This window comes from Lates calcarifer, linkage group LG16_LG22, assembly GCF_001640805.2.
Source record: "Lates calcarifer isolate ASB-BC8 linkage group LG16_LG22, TLL_Latcal_v3, whole genome shotgun sequence".
In the NCBI taxonomy this organism is placed as follows: Eukaryota; Metazoa; Chordata; class Actinopteri; family Centropomidae; genus Lates; species Lates calcarifer.
The window spans coordinates 6590988-6612321 of NC_066848.1; the positions used below are offsets into that span (position 1 = coordinate 6590988).

General features: G+C 37.8%; 2 protein-coding genes across 5 annotated transcripts in view; one reads left to right on the top strand and one right to left on the bottom strand.

The window, feature by feature from the left end:
• The window catches only part of si:dkey-103j14.5 (isoaspartyl peptidase/L-asparaginase), a 35712-nt gene extending 34237 nt beyond the window's left edge, over positions 1-1475 (bottom strand). Inside the window, exons 1-3 of one of the 2 annotated variants that reach the window (XM_051076785.1) lie at positions 1345-1475; positions 884-948; positions 291-486 (exon numbers count right to left, since the gene is read on the bottom strand). In XM_051076785.1, the coding sequence (XP_050932742.1) occupies positions 291-486; positions 884-901 (214 nt within the window). In that variant the 5' untranslated portion in view covers positions 902-948; positions 1345-1475. The remainder of the gene's footprint in view (positions 1-290; positions 487-883; positions 949-1344) is intronic. The other variant, XM_051076786.1, reaches the window with a different exon arrangement.
• Positions 1476-4370: 2895 nt separating this feature from the next.
• The window catches only part of khdrbs2 (KH domain containing, RNA binding, signal transduction associated 2), a 59241-nt gene continuing 42277 nt past the window's right edge, over positions 4371-21334 (top strand). For 2 of the 3 annotated variants that reach the window (XR_007814783.1, XR_007814782.1), the window contains exons 1-2: positions 4371-6108; positions 16973-17100. Coding sequence is in view for 1 of the 3 variants with exons in the window: in XM_018689900.2 (XP_018545416.1) it covers positions 6018-6108; positions 16973-17100 (219 nt within the window). In the remaining 2 variants the exon portion in view is untranslated. The remainder of the gene's footprint in view (positions 6109-16972; positions 17101-21334) is intronic. The other variant, XM_018689900.2, reaches the window with a different exon arrangement.

A 21334-nucleotide genomic window follows, 5' to 3' on the forward strand; every position in this document is an offset into this window, starting at 1 on the left:
CGCAAATGCTGGATTATGAACATGAGTTCTATAATCAACATAAACTCTGCTGACAAGCATTACTTGTATTCCTTACAGAGTCTAGATGGATGTTGGCCTCACCACCAGCAGATGGAGACAGTGCACAGCAGACAGAGCTGACTGAATTAATGAAGATTTATTGTGATCATCAGAAACCGGTCGTGATTATTGTGCAGACTTGACTGGAATTAATGGCCAAATATGGAGATGAGCATTATGTAGTATCACTGGCTGTTATTCTAGTATCAAAAATACATTATTTTGTTTACCTGCATTAAATACAGTGTTATCTTCCATAGCTCTCACAGCTGCCTCAACAGCATCCACTGCATTTCCTCCCCTTTTCAGCACAGAAAACCCTTCACATGCTGCGGCCTTCACTCCATTAACAGAGGCCTCGGCCAGTTCATCTGGTATGGTCCACGCCCCACCATGCACTACTACAACTGCTGACATCTTGAGTTCCTATGAGAAAAAAAGGACAAAGTAGTTTATAGAATTTTAAGTTATACCTGAGTAAATATTGGTTTACTAGTGTTTACACAGTCATCTCTGTGCACTTGGGATTTAGTCACACTGTTTAAGATGGTTTTATGCCAAGAACATCAGATGTAATTCAGTTCATATGTGAGACTAATTCACGCTTCAGTCTCACGCCTCAAGTTCATGTTTAATGATCAAAAGCTCCAAAACAGCTACTAAATGGATCTTGAGGTGAGACTGTTTTGTTAACTTTTCAAGGTCAAAAATGAACTTCGAAACTTCGACAGCATTTTAATGGTGCTTTAATTGATATGTCACAATTTTCTACCTTCTTGTTCTTGTTATTGACCTCTGATTCTCAACATTACTATTTTCTCACCTTTCCCCTGCATTCCATCAAAATCCATTTTGTCTCCTTCCAAAACTTTATTGATCATAATTAATCTGCCAAGGTAAAGAAAATATTAACATATACATGTATACACTGCAGAACCAAACCATAACATTTTGCGGCTGCTTTGATGATTGATGATTCGTATTAGTAGTAATAGTAGTAAGAGCTATTGGCATTTCTTCCAGCTAAGTCTCTGTGTTTGTGTGCACTAGATGATCTCTCTAGTCCTCTAGCGCAACCTTCAACTGATTCATACATTTTTAAGTGTTGTTTTAACTTTACAACTAAACCACAGGACACGTGTAAAGCCCCTCAGGCAATGTATCTGGTCCAGTCGCTAAAAGGACGTTTATTCTGGACAGTTAACACGTGTGCGTTATTAATGTACAACAGCTGGTTGAGTGTACAGATGTACAGATGTAATTAAACATCTGGACTTTTCTTACCTTTCCCGATCTTCACACTTTATATCCCGGGGGAGAAGCTCTCCGCCATACTCACGTGGTTTCACAGGATTTGACAAGTGTTTTGCTCCCCTTCATTGCTACTTGCGCCTTCATACCAATGTCAAGTCTAATATAATTCAAGATCAGGTTTCCGTTAAAACCTTTCAAAATAAAATCCGTGTTACCCAACCTCAACTTTTAAGGGATAACCCTTTTGAAATAAAAGGTCAACGTAGAGAAGAATCAAGTGTCTGTTTTCCAGATGCTCTTTGCATGAACAAATACTATATCATTCTTATTAATGTAAGGGCAGCTATTATACAGGGCTAATAAAAATAAAGGCACATAACAAAAATTCAACAGACCGCTTAAAAAGCATGCGTCATTTTGTGCCCAGGGTATGATTTTGTTCTACCCAATCAGCTCCTATTTCCTAAAAATCTAACATTACCCCTAGTACATGAAATACACAGCTTCAAAATATACAGTCTTTTAATTTTTCAATATAGTAAATAAATTGCTAATCATTTGCCCAAGAAAAACTATGATCTTCCCACTGCCATTTGAGCTGTGTTTGTCTCTAGGACTCCATCTCAGCTGTTCTGTCTTGCCCTAAAACTGATTAAATTAATTTTTAATGCAGTACAAACCAGGACAGCTTGCACCTTTATCATTTCAAACACATGTTATCCTTTATGAACATATTATCTCACATATTTAATGTGCCCATATTGGATCAAGATGCTCTTCATATCTCTCCTCTCCTCAGATTTGACATGAAAAAAAAAAAAAACGAAATAAAAGTTCATACCGTGGGGCCCCAGACACTTTCCTATTCCAGTTCACAGGCCAGTTCTGTTACATGTATATTTTCTTTGTGTAACACATGTACAGTATGTAACCTACTGTATTCTGGATTTCCATTTGTAGTGGTTGTGTAGATCATAGGTGTTATACAATTTTATTTTGAAAACAAAGTTTAAAAACACATTTTTAGATTAATCTCCCCAGCTTGACAAAGGCGGGGCTAACTGGGGGTAAAAAGAGGACAGTTTATCAGTTGGCCAAGCAATCACAATGAGCATAGAAAAGGCTTTTCATCATTGGTCACATAGTTATCACCACCTTCAAGTTCCCTGGGGGTGGGTTACAGATATTAGAGGGTCTATTAATGTCCAAAAGCAAAAGATTGTTGATCTTGTTAATCATTGATCTCACACCAGAGCTTGAGGCAGGAAATGTGACTGGAGTAATAAATTACAGTTGAACACGCCAAACGTGGTAATAATCATTTACAAACACAGTAAGAACAGCAGTCTTTAGTCATACAAAAAGTTACAAAGCTTAGCACAGACCCAAAAAAGGTGAACTCTATGCAAATATAAGCAGGACCAGTGCCTTAACTGAGCCAAACTCAATGAAGAAATTAATAATCACTTGGACCCCTTACATTTCCTTACTGAACAAAGTACAGACACCTCAGGCAAAGAGGTATTGCAAATGAAATACACATTTGCACATTTACACACTGTAAATGGAAAAAATAGGTAAAGTTAGGCAAAAAGAAAGTCAAGGAAAATAGCATAGTGCTTATATAAGGCTGCTTCAGAGTGCTTCACAGACATTTACACTTCAAAAAGGAATTGCAGAGAAAAAAGTATGAGCATGTATACTAATTTAGAGGCAATACTGACAGAAAAAAATTTAAAAAATGCTCAAAAACAAAGGTGCTGGTGGGGGGGGTACAGAGCGTTAGATGGCAATCAGAGTCAGGGCCCACCTTAGATCTTCTGAGAATTAAAGAAAAGATTGCATCTTAGGATCCTAAATTAAACATTTGAAAGACTTATCTGCATCACATGGTGTAGTAGAGGAATATGTAATGTTGCACTTTGACCGCTAGAGAGCAGTAAGAATCCATTAAATCCAAGTCGGAAAAACCTGGAATACTTTGAGTATCAATATAGAGTGTCCAACTGAAAAATCTGAGTGTCAATCATAATACTCTGTCTAAAGTGACAGGCAACAGTCTGATAAAAGTCTCCTCTATACACTGACAAACATCGATGTTCAAAGTATTTCCTCCATCAACATTTTTCTTCTCTTTCCTTCAACGCAGTGAAGAAGCACTTTGGGGTTTTTTTTCAGTTTGCCTGCTTTAGTCTAAAGCTGCAAACATACTAAAGGATTACAAGATTAAACACATTAACAGTCACAGTCATCATTACCATCAGTAACCATTGTAACAGCAGCAAGATCATGAATCATTTCTCTAAATGAAATCATATCAGCGAAGGTCCAACAAGCATGAAATACAAAGACAATACAGCTGACATGGGTGTAGTCAAAAAAAAAAATACAGTTGTGTCTCATTTCAGAGACAAATGAATTGATAATTTAACAAGGACATGCAAGTGTAAAGGTATCAATACTGGTATTTTTAAATATTTATACAGATTTACAGATAAAAAAAAAAGTTGGTTAATAAAATAGTGTCTTTCATAGTAATTAAAACAAACACACCCCCTGAAACCTATGACATAGTCTTGTAGCCTCCCAAACCAACTATCAGCTGAACAGTAACTACATACTTAATACTTAATACAATGTTTAATGCCAAGACACTCTGTTAACCGAAGTTTAGAGTAACAAATAATTACAGAATACACCCTGAGTCACTACAATTAATTTTAGAATAAGTAAAGTTACACACACACACACAATCTTTATGATTCTGATCAGTGCGGTCATCTCTAAAGGTCGTCGAGTAGAGCTAGAATTGGTCATTCACCAGCCTCTTCTGCTCAAAACTAATTTGTGAGTAAGTAAAGCAGTCAGCATGTTGCACTGCAGATTACTTTTAGGGAAGTCAATATCATAGCTAGGGAACAAGAGAGGCATTTCCTAAGAGACCACTGACACTGCTTCATAAAGGACCTAATGAAGTGTTCACTTGACATTAAAACTTTATTAAAATAGTGTCATGTAATTCACCTTACAGGCAGAAAAAATTTCTTGACTTGACCCCTTTTTGTGTGTGTGTGTGTGTGTGTGTGTGTGTATTTCTTATTGAGATTTATATTGGGACAAGATTTTAAGTTAATTAAGTAACAGTGTGAGAAAACAAATGAGTGATATTCTCAAATACTTACACACTGGCCAAAGTCAAACCCACAGCAAACAGGAAACGCTGATATGACTCCCTTCCCATCCTATAACCATAAAATCCATTTGGCTTAATTTTGCAGAGGTTTCCAGTAAGACGCCAAACAGTGATTTACTCAATAATAATAATAATAATAATAATAATAATAATAATAATAATGCAGCCAAATTTCTTCCTGAATTGTTCAACAGAGATGTTAGGGTAGGTTAGGTCTTATAACCTGTGAGGCTGCGAGGGCGGACTGTGGGGAGCACAGTTAAAGAAAGTAAGTACTTTATGTTGTTTACTCTCCTGGTACACTTTAATTTAGAATACATGTAATGAAAAATATAGCATGAGAAATGCCCAGAAAATTGTCCACATATGCATCACCATTGAGAGACAACTCAAGTCATGCAGGTGGTGTTCAGGACCATGGACAGCGACATAGAGGCCATAGTTGTTGGTGTGTTTGTGTTTTTGGCCCTCAGGCTTCACTGCCAGTGGCTAGTGCAGTATACAGTATAGTGTATTGTTCAGTTTGACAGAAGAACAAGTTGCTCTGTAGTGATCTTTGGAAACTCTAATAGAAACTCACAGGCCACCTGGTAGCAGGGTTTGCCTTGGCTAAATAGAGAAAGTAATTTTTCTGGTTGATAAGGTTTTATCTCTTACTAATATGACATTACTGATTTAGCTGTAATTAATCTTTATCATATCACTATCAGTTATAATTTAAGCTCAGCCGACTGCCTTTTAAAATCCCCTGACTAAAAATATAATATGATATCCTTATAAGATGATTTCATAAGGACTCACATGGTGACTGGTAGTGAATAACGAGTTTGCATGGGCTTATAATGGTTTGACTACAGGGCAATTTTTGTTACATGCATTCTCAAATGCATATCAGCCTGGAATTCCTTGCTTCTTTCATATAAGAGGGTATTTTCAGCACAAGCTACATGAAAGTTTTAATATATCCAGCTGAATCTATCATTTTGGAGGGAGATTATTGCAGGAATCGATGTCAGCCGCGACCAAGTGCAACCTCAACTTTTTTTTTTTTTTTATCCATTCCCTCCGAGCACATCGCCCAATTGGTATGCGCTCAGCGGGGACCGTCTTTGTTTTTCCAGCAGCGCCAGTCCCAGAATATGGCCAATAATGTTGCTGAGGGGCGGGGAGCAGCGCGGTCTGCAGACCCAGTGAGTCTGAGAGTCTGGCGGGGTGCCGAGGAGGAGAGGCAGCAGGCAGCGGTGGCGGAGATGGGCTCACACCTCTGAATCACAAAGCACCCTCCATTCAAGCATCTCGGAGACGTATAGGACGATAGTTTTTTTTTTTTTTTTTTTTTTGGCTTTTTTTTTTTTTTTTTTTGGAGAGGGTTTTTGCTTGTGCTGCTCATTAAGACTGGTAGAGTGAAGCTACCAGAAGAAGGAGCGGGAAGGTTTATAGTTGCATTCCGACGCTCAGCAGTCCTGTAGTCTCACCTGCACGGCCGGTGAAGAGGTCCGCTGTGATAATAATGCATCCAGATAAGTGCTTACCTGAATTGGTGGCCGAGAAAAACAGCCTGGACCCCTCCTTCGTGCATGCGGTGCGCCTGCTTGCAGAAGGTAAGTCAGGTATTTTTAATCTACTCAGCGTTGTTTATCAGCGGCATTCACCATGTTCCCTGCAACTGGAAACACCATTGCATTGCATTTTGGGGAAGTACAGTGACCTGAAGTGAGCTTATTTTAACACATTGCCCTTGACTCTTAATGCTGTTGATTGATGGCAGTGAATTCACTGCGCTGTGCGTTTTAATGTTGACACTGCTCTTTGGCTCCAGTGCAGAACTTTTCTGAGGTTTCCCACCATAAAGCACGAAAAGTAAAGTGTGTACAAAGTCAGGGAGTCACCACCTCTTAGTCTAACCCAACGCCCTCCAAGGTCAAGCACTGGCACAAAACACCCCCCACCCCCCAAAATAAACTACAACTGAACAGTTCTCCATGGCTTCAGGATGGAAATGGTGAAAGGACTAACTACCTTAATTGTAGGATTGACAGAATTTAAAAGGTGCTGTTGATCCTAAAATGTGTACAGTCTACTACCAGCTGTTGTCAAATCACTTAGGAAACACTGTGTTTTCATGTAGAAAAAGAAAAATTTAAGTACGCTGATCAGATATCATCATCAGTCTGATATTAAGAACTCTACCGGAGACATCCAGAGCAGACTGAAATGACAAGTGTCAGTATCATTTGTAACAGGAGTCATATATTCAAATACGGCAACAAAAAAAAAAAAAAAGAAAAGAAAAAAGTTTAATAAACAATTTAGTTTAGCATGAGAGTCACCTTATTTTATGTCAAATCTGTCACCAAGGTCACAGAAGGCACTGAGTTCCACTGAGACAGATGTTCTCCAGTCTTTCCTCTGACTCAGTGTCACAGTCTTTCCAACAGGGCAGTATAATCAAGTTCAGCCTGCAGCATATAAAGTACTTCTTCATACTGCAGGTAGCCTTCGTCTCATTCACGTACTGAGGCAGTGTCACTTTTGATAGAAAACTTATCACCGCAAAGCAAACACAAGAACTCAGCTCAGCCCATTCAGTCTAGAGGTGTAACTTTTCAATTTCTCCAATGCAAATCTACACCCTCTCATATGCTCAGTTTCAACTGTGCATGGTAGGTGGAAGTGGAATCCTAAAAAAACACTAATAAATGTTTGAGTGATGTACTGTGGAATGAATATACTTTTATTCTAGTGTCATAGAGGCAAAGGTTCTTAGCCTACATGGGCTTACATGACACTGCTTACATTAGAAAACTAAAAGGTAAGCAAGCAAAGCAAAACACTTATACTGTACCCGGTAAGAAAATATTGCATATCCGATGTAAAATGTACTTGTACTGAATGTAAAAGTCTACTGTAATCTATATCTAATCTAGCATTAGTCTGTCATTTTCAAATTTAGATAAACACAAAATTGTTTTTGACTTATTTGTTAAAATAGGTAAAATCAAAGTATGTGTTAGATTAATATGCTCTGATTGGACACAGTGTTTACGCTTTGGTGCTTCTGCCCCTTGAGCTTTTCTGTTGAAATGTGTTGATGAGACACCTGACAGTCCCGCTCTTGTAGCTAACTGTGATGCAGATGGGATCATCTGTCACACGGTACACTTTGCCAGATTTACTCAAGGCTGACTCACAAAGCCAGGATACAGTCACCAAATGCTGTCTTTATCATATCTACCACAGTCAACAGCAATTAGCATGTTTAAATGATGTTAGTAATGTATTCACTGACTTTTCGCTCAATGAATTCATTTATATATTCATTTAATTCAGTTAAAGCAGTTTTTGGGACTTACTAACAGATAAACTTGCACCTCACTTGCAATTCCTTGCAATATACATTCTAGTGCAGTACAGTACACAATACAGAATAACACTATGCGCAAAAATACGATGCACTGCAATACATTGCAGTAGGGGATGTATTCCCCAGAAAAGAATCAACTTTGCAAGGTCAACACAGAAAACTGTATTCACTGTACACAATAGTGAACAGTCAGTATAATAGACTGTCAGTTCAGTCAACTCTGAAAATGTTTGATGTAATCAGCTGTAGGCAGCCTGTGAAATAATGTTCATAATTTTAACAACTTTCACACAGTCACTATCATTTTTGTCAGTCTATGCTCATGTATAATACAGACTCATGCATATCAGTGGACGGCAAGATAAAGTGCGTTTACAGATTTATAGATTCACAGCTATTTATCACTGAATAGCAGAGCATATAATCCTGCATTATTCACATCATGCGCAGTAAACAGCACAACATGGATTTACCATGGTCTCAGTTAACAGCTCCATATTTATGAAATGAGTTAGTGATGTGTTTAAGTTATTGTTGCCTCTGAAAGCATTTGTCTTTCTTTGAACTGATTTAAAGCTGTCTGGGACAAAGCCCTTCGAGGGCATGGGTGGGGATAATTCTCTCTCAGATTGGAGTGTAAGCCTCTTGTTTTTTTATGATAGTGAAGGTAATAATAAAACATTTAAGAACATTTGAATAACTCAATCTTTATTAATTACTTTATATATTAGTTTTCCTACTTTTCCCTCAAAACTGCTCCTTCCTGGACTCAAAGTTAGGGTAGCAAGTGCTCAATGATTGCTCAGATTGACACATAAAAGTCAAATCTTCATGTGTTCAATTTTAATTTGCCTCTGACTAAAGAACTGCATAGTTGTTTTAAAAGTGGGTTGAAGTTAGAGACAAGAAAGGGAAGCCTTTAATAGATCCCAGTGGTTTTCTTTGCACTACTTGCTTACACGCCACGTAGCTCAGTCCTGCCATGAAAACCACTGGGATTCCTAATAAGGTGAAAAGCAAAGCAGACAGGGAGGCAGGGAGATGTCTGATGGACAGGGAGGAGAATGTTGGTTAATTAGAAAAACTAAGGCAAATCTGTGCTACTGTATGTTTCCATTTTTAGGGTAAAAGGGGACACGTGATCTAGTTTACATTTTCACTAAGCATTTTGACAGGGTGTATAATATCTCCAGTGCCCTCACAAGTGCTGCTAGGCACAGTGACAATGCAAACAAATCTTCATGAGATCTGACAGATGTAGGCTTCTCTGAATAACAGATGAGTATATGTATGGAGGAGGACCAACACTCATGTAAAGTAAAACATAAGAGAAAACATAGGAAAATCCTTACATCTATTACATTTACTACATTATTTTCACTTATGGAATTTCAGGATTTTGCCAGTTTAATGTCTCTAAGAGTCTTTAGAGTCAGTGGGTTAGATATTTGAACTGCAGCTTAAACTGCCTGTGTAGAGTCTCCTTTTGATGTGAAACACCACGTTGTGTGAGCTCAAAAAACCCTTTAATCCTCATCATATCTGGGGTTTTGTACTCATCATGTTCATTTTCACCTTCCATTTAGCCATTCTCCTGACTGTTTGAGCTCTAGTTTTGTACTTCAGCACTCACTTTCTTGTGGTTCTTGTGTTTACACAAGGAGGAAATATTTTTAGAAAGAGATGAAGAAACCAGCAGTTAATCACAGTATTGTCAGTTCTTGTCTTTTGCTGCACGCACTGTAGGCAGAATGTAAGAGTTAAGTCTTTGGTACTAACTCTAAATACTCGAAAATGCTCAACCAAGGGTCTGTCAAAAACAAGCTCACACATATTTTGGGGAAATGATCCTTTAACTTTGATTAAAATTAATCAGGCAGTGCAGGAACCTGTGCAATCCACTGCAGCTGTTAGCCTTGGCTTTAGTCAGACGATAACAGAGAGCAGTAATTAGAAACTGAGATGGTAAGCTTCAGTAACTGACTGTTAAGGAGATATGAGTCAGACTCCATACATATGCATGGTGCAGAATAAACAAATATTTGTTGTAACACACATACATGCACACACAGGTAGCCTGCTCAGTCAGAAAGTATAACTTGTATTATGTCTTACACTCTTACGATTGATTTGGATGCTTCACCACCGAGTGCAGTGCTGTCTGGAAACTCTAAGAATTGATTTTCACTTAATCTCACTCTCTCTCTTGTTTATAAATTGTTACTCACATTTTCAGCGTATCCATTATGAGATGGCCTGCCCAGTACCCAGCAGTGACCCAGCTCATAGCGACAGATAAACACCACCCCATGTGGTATGACCTATCAAAAGGACACAGAAATTACATTTCAGGAAAGTGAGACATTGCATTACATTTTCGGCATTTAGCCGACACTCTTATCAAGAGTGACTTACAATGAGTGCATGGGTCGAATAAGATTAAATTCCAAGGTCATGAGCATTTCAAGCAACAGAAATGAGTGGATGAGCCAAAGCCGCAGCACTCAGACAATAGATATTAGATATCAGATTATGTTACTGTGCCTCTTGAATGTTCACATATAACAGGGAAGTTCTAAATAAGGAAATAAGGGACAGACAGAAATTTGATTTTTAAAACAAGACAAGCAAAATCAGAGTCACATACAACAGTAACAATGACACTGGATATTCAGGAAAGAAGCTAAATTACTGTCTCTGATGTTTATTATATGTTTTTTCATATACTGTAAATATATTGGAGTTAGTAAGTCACTTTCAGTTCAGTTATTAGAGGCACATTTGAAGAGACTGTCATTCTGGCTGTCATCATCCATTTGAGCAAGGTATATTTGATCCTCTAGGACAACGGCAAAAAAAAAACAAAAACACCAATTTACTTTTTTTCCCTGGTGTTTCATTTAGTGTGTGCTCAGGGTTTTATAAATCCATCAGCCTCCACATTTCCCCTGAACCTTAATGTGCTGTTTCATCCAACATACCAGTAACTGCATTTAGAGTTACTGGTATGATTGTCCCATCAGACAAGGAAATAAAATGCAAGGAGCAGGAAGCCAACTCAACAAAATTAGAGTTGAAAAAAGGTTTAGATTTCCATACCAATTATCAATGAATGAATGAACCAACCAACCAACAACAACAACATCATCAATCACAGCTGTTTTTGCATAAATATTTATCACTGTAAAATAGTGCGCCATAACCTTTGCAGGAAGTGAACATTGACTATTGAAACATATGTGAATTTGATTGAACAATAGTATGAAATGCATTATATGACAAACAACAAAATGAAAATGAATAACAGAAGAAATCCAAACCCATACCTCCACCCTGCTGGCCAAATAAGTTCAAATGTAAGATAAAATGTAGAACAAATACATACAATTTGAGTTTGTCAAATGACAGATAGCAGCAGCAGCAGCAGTGTTGTTGTACAGTGCCCATGAGCCAAAAAGAAGTCAAGGCAAACCTGTGACAAATGCATACAATGTGTAGTCTACACTAGCACACTAGCAAGTTACTAGCAAGTCTATACACTATAAGTCTAAACACTCTATACCACACCTTTAATATTATATATGATATTATATATAATAAAGAGAAAGAGATCCTCTATGTATATAATAATATATTCTAAATGTTTATGATAATGTATTTTTGAATATGTAATCTTTTAGATAAAGACTGTGTTGTCTATCAAAGATGAAGTTTTCCATCCTGTCTGGGCTGTACATAGTTAGTTATAGTAAATATATGATCATTGAAGCACCATCATGATTAAAATGAGTATAATTTGCTTGCTTTTTAATAAGTCATTTGTATGAATAATAATTATTTTTTCACTTCACTTTCCATTGCACATTCAGCAGAGAATTTGAAGATGGCATTATAATTACATTGAAGATTTAATACTTTATCACAGTGTCAGCGGCTGAATGCAATTTGCCTCGGTGTGGCTCTGTTAAAAACACATAAACAGCATGTGGCCAAACAGTGGCACATATTTCCAACCCCATGCATTTAAATTCATCAATCCAAAGTGAAAAAGGCCAAAGCTAATTGCACATCTCGTAGCCCATTCCCCCCACCGGGTCCACTCTGCCAAGGGGAGCGCCATTACTGCCCTTTTCTGTATTTGATGTGAACAAGCAATCAGTTACTGGAGAGTAATTAGTTTGATTCATGTTTGCTCCCATTCTGAAGTCATTATTGTAGATATACCATGCAGGATGTAGGAGAAATCAGTGAATAATTCAGCTGTCCACAGGCTAATGGCAGCACTCGGCAAAGTCTTTGTTTTTTACTGCAGTTGGTGTAACTGCCTACTGCACAATAAAACATGTAAAGTAATAATCACTCAGTTCAGTACTGAGTGGTTCACTACTGTGTGCATCAAATTCTTTTTAAATGAGTATTTTGATATCAACCAACAATCCAGCAACTCTTAACTTTAACAACTTTAACAGATTTTATATTGAAAGCTTAAAATAAACAAATCGGAAAGTGCTATTCAGCTGAAGCTTATCAAAATCAGCCCAGTTTTTCAAGTAACTTACTATGCAGTTTTTCTGTAATGCTAGTCAATCAGTTTGCAGTTTATTCAGGGTTTCTAGTCTTTCAGCCAGCTTTGCAGAATGAAAGGTGAGAGTTAAACAAAAAAGAAAAAGAAAAGGGAGGATGCTTACTGTGTGCGTTATTTGTCTACACAGAGCACATGTCAAATTCCAGGACATCCTGTGTTTGCTCTGTTGGGTGTGATGAGGTTCATCTTCATGCTCTGTTTAGTCTCATCAAATCCCTGTGTGGTATGACAGTGCAGGGCTGTGGAGATTAATCAAACCTATGTTTGAAGATATTCATTTTGATTGGATTCATTATGGTGAATCATTTTAGCACTGTTTGGCTGTATTTTAATGCGAGTTTTTATATGGAATGGATGGATCTATGTTACTCTGTTGACCCATCAGAGAAAAACAACATCAACCCCCTGGCGGAGTAGTGAGACAATTTGATCTCACCAACATCATCTAAAAGTTGAAAGCACACACATTTTACAAACAGCTTCTGTTCAGCATTAGAACAAACTGCATGCTTTAGTGGCATGGACTGTACAGCAAACAACATCTTAAATCTAATAAAGCTACAATGTGAGGATAAACAGCCAAGCAGTAAACGTATTATCTCCAACAAATGATGCAGCTCAGCTCCCATTCCCTCTCTTCTTATGTTATTGAACTGCATACATGCTACTTTATACTGTTAGGATTACGGAACATTCATGTTTGTGTTTTCTTTTTAGCAAATAATGCTGGAGTTTCTGGTGAGTTTTAGACTGCTCGAGGTCAAGCCCATACACTATGAAAGACTTCACCTAATCAACACAGTCCATCACAATAAATGTATTCATGGCATATTTCAATGGCAAAATAATTTTGTTGGTCAGCAACACAGCTGGTTTATTAAGGACAACTAGTTGCTGTTTTTCAAAAGTCTCTGTTAATGGTAAATCAAAAATACTACTGAATCTAATGCCCGAATTTCTAATAGGATTAAGTGCTAATTTAGAGTAATTATGAATGTAGTTTAGTGTATATTAATTGACAGTTTAATATTGTCCATGATAAATAAACTTCAAACTTTTCCTCAGTCTGTGTTGGTGTTTCATGTTACTGCATACCGACCAAAGCAGATGTATTTAACCTTAAGCCACGGCAGGCTGACTGAGCACATTTTCTCTTTTTCAGCAAAACCTTGTCTCCTAACTCGTGCAGTTGCACACATATATCTGGGAGCTGCCCAGTTAAACCACTTTTTTTTTTCATTCTTGGCCGCTGAGCAGCTTCGCTGAAGCAGTTTGGGCAGCGCAACAGAGGGGATCAAGAGCACCAGAATAGTCACTGAGAGCATTTTACTCATTCAGTTCCCCCAGTGAGTTTTTTTCATCCTGTGTGAGGACTGAAACCAGTGACCTTCAAAGCACATTTTCGTTTCTCTGATCTTTAGACTCCCACCACTTCCTAGCACATATTTGACAACGATGATACCACTGTGAACGTTTCTCCAGATTTATACATTGTAAGCTCATTTTCCACATTTTCTCTCCCTTTCCATCTCTTATTTTCTCTCTCTCTCTCTCATGCACACAATCTTCTTCTGAGTTCACTGGCAGGCTGTAGACCAGAATAAAGGTGTTTCCCATTATGCACTGTTGCAGAGCATAATCATCTTCATGGGCTATAAAAACATCATTACTTTACTCCAATGATATGAACAGTATGCTCATTTTAAAGTTAAACACTCCACAATAAAAATATAACCCAAAACAAATTTTCTCTGACATGCAGAAGTCCAGAACTAATCTGTGAGAAAATCAAGAAATAAATCCCTGATGAAACCTGGAACTGGGACTACAATGAGCACAAAAAGCACTTCTAAATCCAAATGAGCTTCATTTGATGGTTTGAGTTTTACTAATTGAAATGAAAATATACTTTTGCGTCTGTAAATTTGCATTAGGCATCGTGTCAGTGTGCTCACTGCAGCTAACTCATAAACTTAAACAAGAGTCTACAGTAAACCCCCTGAAACAATGAAAGAATATGTGGTTTGTCCATGCCCTCCACAGTGACACATGTCAGCATTTTCTGATCTGATGCCTCTTGACATCACTTGTCTGTGCTTTCCAAAACCATTACAAATCACTGCCTCAAAAATAAAGTAGTTTTCTGATCTGACAATGCTATAGTTATGGTTTGGTTGCATTCAGGCACAATTTGGTTAAGTTTAGGGAAACAGCATGGTTTGGGTTAAAGTTATTATTATTATCAAGGTTAGGGGTCCTTTGTCATCAAGGCAAGGGAAGGAGAATGGTCATGGTTACAAGAAATCAAAATTGACTTTAGTAAACAAGAAACAAACAGTTTCAGTGTTTCAATTCCAATGTTTTGTTGATCCAAGCTCTTCTATACATGGACTTTGTGGCTATATAAAAATGCCACACTACTTATGCCTTTGTTCCCAAGAGGGATGAGTCATAATCCCTATGGAAGCTAGAAGACAACATAAACATTGTTTTGGGGCATTTGCTGAAATTACTAGAGCTGTCATTCTTCTTGGGAGGACAGGCTTGTCTACAGCCAGGGCAGACTGTTTGATATTGGCACAGCAGTGCTTTGAGCTAACATACTGGTGTTTAGCAGGCGATGTCTACCATGTTGACCATTGTGATAGCATGCTGACATTTGTTAATTAGCCCTATGCATAAAGTACAGCTGAGGTTGATGAGACTTTCAGTAGTTTTACAGGTATTTATTCATAAACCAAAGGCAACAGAGGCCAGGATAATGAAAGTTATTACAGTTCGTCCACTGGGGACCATTTTGTACCAAATTTAATGGAAAAAAGGCTAAGACATTTCAGTTTGGACCAAAATGATTGACTAAATAACAGATTTTGACATCCCCAGAGCCCCACTGCTAGCATGACTAAAACATATTCTCCTCCTTATGTATATATAGTATTTTTAGCTTGTCTCTACTGAGAAACTGCAAAAAAAAAAAAAAAAAAAAAAAAAAGAGGAGACAGCATGTTCCAGCTTAAATGATCTTCCTCAGACAATCAGACACAATCAGAGAGATTTTGTCACACTGAAAGAAATCAGTGCATTTCAAGTTGGAATTTGGTCTTTGTGATTTCACGGACAATAGCAATATCAAACAAATGACCTTAATTCATGGCGTAAAAGTGAAACCACTGGCTATTAGAAACTGTAATGAGGGAACACTGGGACTGCCTGGAACAGAGGGATCATTAAGCTGAAGTTATGGATGTCCAGAAGGTCATGTCAGTGAAAAGTCTCAAAAGGACACTTCACCGGAACATAAACCAGAACATTTTTTCAACACAATTTTCCCACAAACTGGTTATTAGTCAGATTCTGAGACATTTAACACAGATTTTAAGGTGGAGTCAGACACTTATGAGGATGTATTACAGTCTGCAGACAACCTCCTTCCTTAGTGAACATTTTTTCAGCCATTTATTTGTCCAAGCCAGAGCTGTTTGTTAACCTCACAGCTTTGTCCAGCGACTGTTGGCAGCTCAGATAAGGGTGAAGAGCTCCAGCCTAAATGAACTCTTGAGTTTTAATATAGCAGCTCAGGAGTGGTTGGTGACTTGTTCTTGGTCTTGTTCAGGAACATCTCTTATTGCCCGCCAAGAGTGTTGCAGACTGATAATTGTAATTCCACTGAGTGTTAATTAGTGACTGAGGAGGATCCCCGCAAGATAAACAACAGATAGTTTCATCTCTAGAACATAATGTATTGTGAGTGTTTCAGCACAAGTGTTATAAAATGCATCAGTCAAGAAATATCTGTACTCAGGTGTGTATGGATTGTGCCGTTTCTGTCAAGCTGGGTTGGACTGTTAATATCCACCTCTCATCTCTTTCCTATTTGTAATAAGGCTGGGGAGGCACAAGAGGACTGTTGGGCCAATTTGCACAAGATATGTCCATCCTGTAAATTATAAGGGAGAATACTGCAGTTTTATTGGAACCAATGATCTGCAAATATGATCTTCACAGATCTAATCTTGACCTTAACTGACTCTAACACTGAAGGTTTTACATGTTTAATTCGACATCTGTTTAACTCCTTTGCTATTTGGGGATCAGAGACTGCTGACAGCCCACATGAGCTCAGTTTGCAGTGAAGTGAGGCACGGCAAGCTGAGTGTGACTGTTTGCCTCTGTTGTTGTTCTGATTGGAATTAGAGGATCATAAGATTACAGGGCCTGATGTAAAGGACGTATCAGGAGTCAGTGGGATAGTCTCATATCATTAAGTTTGCAATGTGAGCATATTTACAACTGAGAAATAAAAATAATCAGCAAAATATGCCTGGTGTGATGCAACGCATAGTTAAACTTCTCCTAATGTGTCCCCAGCCTAACATTACATTGTATAGTTGTCATGCAGCAGTTGGCTCTGGAGCAAACTTACAGATGCTGACAGATGTTGACGCTTTTTCATTTGCATAACAAACTAATTATTTTTCTTATCTGTTTCTTTATATTATTTTGTTTTTTTCTGCAGAGATTGAAAAGTATGAAGGGGATGAAATGAGAAAAGATGGTGACATGAAGAAATACCTAGATATCATCAGCAATAAAAATATCAAGCTCTCTGAAAGAGTTCTCATTCCAGTCCAACAGTATCCAAAGGTAAGAGACACAGCAACCACATCTTATCCTAAAAAATATACACTGCATCTCTTTAGGATCCTATATTTCTGTGGGAAGAAACTGGGAAATAGTAGAAATTTACAGCTTTTACAAATGACCAGAGCAGTTAAACTGCAAGGCAAGATACAGGAGGAGCAGGGCTGCATTTGGAAAACACTGGGCTTGTGTATGTGAGTAATATTGTTTCATTAATTTTAGTTGTCAATCGGTGAATGGAGCCTCTTAGTCTGGGCACTCTAGCTTCACCTGCTCTATCCATTGGCACTGAAAATCCCACTGAGTCTCAACCGGGCTAATAGAGAGTCATCGGCCAGTGTCTGTTTATTTTGAAGTAGTCATCAAAAAGCAAAAGTTTTTTACTGCACTAAAGCACCCAAGGGTACAGTGAAGAACAATGACTATAAATCACTGTATGACACAGTACACGGTATTCTGAGTTATGCAATGTCAGTACTGACAAAGTTTGAAATGTGGCCTAATGAGGCTGCTCCATCGAGCAGCTCTGCAACAACACACAGCTGCCTATGGAGGAACAAAAGGCTTTACTGCCACTGTAATCAAGGAAAGCTGCTCCACTGACTTTGCATTTACACTTCGTGCAACAGGCAGCTAAGAACAATAGCATCAGTGAAGCAACACAGAATGCAACAGAACACATTTTGATATAGTTAATTAATTATTTGTCCTACTCTGCAAATACATAATATACTGTGTACATTGAATAATTGTAGGTAGACAAACAGATCAATATCACTTCTAGATCATTAGCTTATACACTGATCAGTCATAACATTAAAACCATTGACAGATGAAGTGAATAGCATTGATAATCATTGATAACCCCCCCCGATAACAGCACTTCGCAATGGCAGGAACCTCCCCCAGCAGGATAACATGCCCATCATGTTACAAAAACTGCACTAGGAACACAACAATAAGCCAAACTAACTAACTATAATCTCTCACTGCTATTTAATGGGACCATACTGGACAGCTGGTGCAACTGTTTTGATGCACAAACACTTAACAGTCATATGATGTCAGTTTTAAATGTAGTTCACTGATTTTGTCTGTCTTATTGGAGAAAGACTAGAGAAACGAGGATGCCCAGAGGGCGAGGAAACTTTTAACTGTGCCTCAGGAGCACAGGCAGTGAACTTCAGTCCAGTGAATCCCTTAGGACACTCCACAGAAATCAATTTGCTGTTTCCTGCTTAGGATCAGTGTTGAGACAGTAATTAAGCTGTGTTCAGGAACTCCTAACTCTATTAAATTGATTCCAGATCTATAAAAAAAGAAAATGCCAATTGAGCCCATTTCTTGTGAACAGAAGACCCACAGTGACTCAGGGATATTTAATTAAGGGCCATTTTCTGCCCATTTATTACAGCATTTTACACTGAAGTACCTCCCAACTGAGAACATTGAATTTTCCTGTGTATGTAAAGCTAAGAATAATCATATTGTGGGAATGGGTCATCCACAGACTTCTAGCAGTATTTGAAAGTATACACACATATACCACCTGTACTGTAGGTGTCTATCAGACAAGATAAGACTCAAACTGAAAGGCCATTTTCTCTCTCTCTCTAATAATGTCAAACATACTGATTCTGTGAAAACACCTCTTTTCTTCTTGAAGACTACAAATAAGAAGTAAAATAAAATTACTGCAGAATAGAATGGGGCTATTAGTTTTTTTTTCATGCTGCTCGTTAATTGCATCAGTGTCCCAGGTGTGAGTCAGCTCCTGATTTGATGGTTAATGAAAACCAGTGGAGCCTGGAGTCAAGAAAAAAACAAAACAAAAAAAAAAACAACAACAACAACAACAACAAAACATACCCCAGATAACCACTAACATAGATAACTGAGATATAAAATGTATTGTGAAACAACATACCTATGATTACAAACCAAAAATCACAAGTACAATAAACAGGCTCAAAATCCTGGTTCTGAATAATGAACATAATAGTGCCAGCTCTGCAAAGTAAGCAAAACAGTGCAGTCCAGGGGGACGGAGCAGTTGTCCAACAACAGTTTCTGTGACCTAATTGCACAGTCAGCACCCCACAAGACTGCAGTGTCACTATCTTAGACATCTTGGTAACACTGCACTTTCAGTTAATGGTAATTAGCCACATGAAGCAACTCTTTGATCAAGAGCACACCCTGAGAAAAGGAGGAGGAAAAACAAAAGCGTAATGCAGAGCCTGGAAAGATGAGGAAGATGGTGCACACTCTGAAAACTTCACAAGGTTTTCTGACACTTACTTGATAGTTTTCAAGTCTAATGAATGTAAAGATATATAATGATATATAATGTGTTAAATATATATTATATAAATATATATTTAACACATTATATATATTATAACTGAAGTAAATACATTTATTTTTTCAGAGATAAACATTAATATTGCACTTACGGCTAAGGGATGTTTGTACATTGTGGCTATACAGGTGTGAATTCTTGGCAAGTTTTCACTGATCAGTATATGTGATTTTTTACTCTGACAACATTTGGCCTCACTGAGAGGCACACAATAATTAATTTTATTGTAGTTCACATTGGAACCTCATTTTGTGTCACAGCTATTTCCTACTAGTTTATATTAGTCATTCAATAATGTCCAGTCTTACTTAGTGTCACTGGTGGCAAAGCAAAGAATAAAATATAATAAATCTGTTCTTGCACGTTTCAGCAGTCTGACAGTGCTCACTCGAGCTTACACCTGTCATCTTTCTGCAAAGTAATTAAAGGCAAAGTAATTAGATTATTACTTGGGAGAACTCTTCTGCATGGTTTCAGATTTGACGACATGACACATGGAAGATTAATGTCATCTAACAGTGAAACAACCAGTGCTGATGAAATCATTCTTTGTGATACACTGACATATACTGTAGGCTGGTGTCACTGCAGATGTTCTGACATGTCATAGTAATAAAAGCATCTTGTCAATAACATTACCGATGACTGCATTCCATATTCCATGCTGTCTCACTGACACACCTCATTGTAATGTAATGTTACAAGTTCCATCTGTACTGGCCCTGCTATGACGAGTTAAAATGTCTGCTGAGACCTTCATAGGTCTGTTTAGTCCTGCTCCATGATAACACATAGTTTAGTTGTTTAGGTGAATTTTAGTGATGATGATATCAGCAAAACAAGCCCCAGGTGCCTTCATATCACATCGTTAAGACCCCGCAGGGTTAATCAAGTATATTACAATGCCACAATGAGTGTGATAGAGTAACACACACAACATCACACAATATGTGTGTGCGTGGATAAATAAAAGCAGGTTATTATAACTATGGCATCAGCAGACAATGCCATAAAACCAATGCCCCCACAGCATATAACAGAAATATTTTACTGTTTATCTAGAGGTGAGAGTGTATACATATATTGCACTGAATATCTGTAGCCAAAATCTAATTTTGATTTGTGGCTACTGCCAGCGATGCACAGTTTAACAGCAGCAGATGGTTTTGTGAATCAAACATTGTAAGAAGTGAATGGACATGAAACCTGACCACCAGCCTCAACAAATTGCTTATCCTGTTCACAGAATCAATAATTTAGAATTATTTACAATTTATAATTATAATACAACAATTATAATTATTTAGTGTTTCTGTAGTTAAAATGAGTCTGACTGCACTGTTAAATTTATCTGAGGAATCTAAATTTTAGTATTTTCCAGTCACTTCTAGGGGGTGCAACTGCACAGCTGTAACTGATATAAAGCTGTAACTAGCAAGTAGCAAATAATAAGTCCCATTGAATTCTAAAAAAGCCAATGGAAGTATTCAAGTAAAGTATGACTACCTCATAACTGTACTTAAGTACAGTACTTATATTTACTTAGTTACTTTCCACAACTGTATGTCTGTGTATATTAAAAGAAACTACTCAATTTCAATGAAAGTGCACAGGAAAATGGGTAAGATGCATGAATTTGGCTTGGTAAAGCTGCAGCTGCTACACCGCAGATCTAACCCTGGAAGGATGATGCATCTTGTTATAGACTGGCCCCGGTTGTATGCATCATTCATAGGGGACTACTTGTGTGTTTTGTGCACCACTCTCTGTAAAATCTACGTTAGGTTTGTTGTCGTTTTACAGCCTGTCAAGATAAAGGAGTCTGGCCTTGAAGCATTCCTCCAGTGACCTTACCATCACTTCGTATCTTTAATC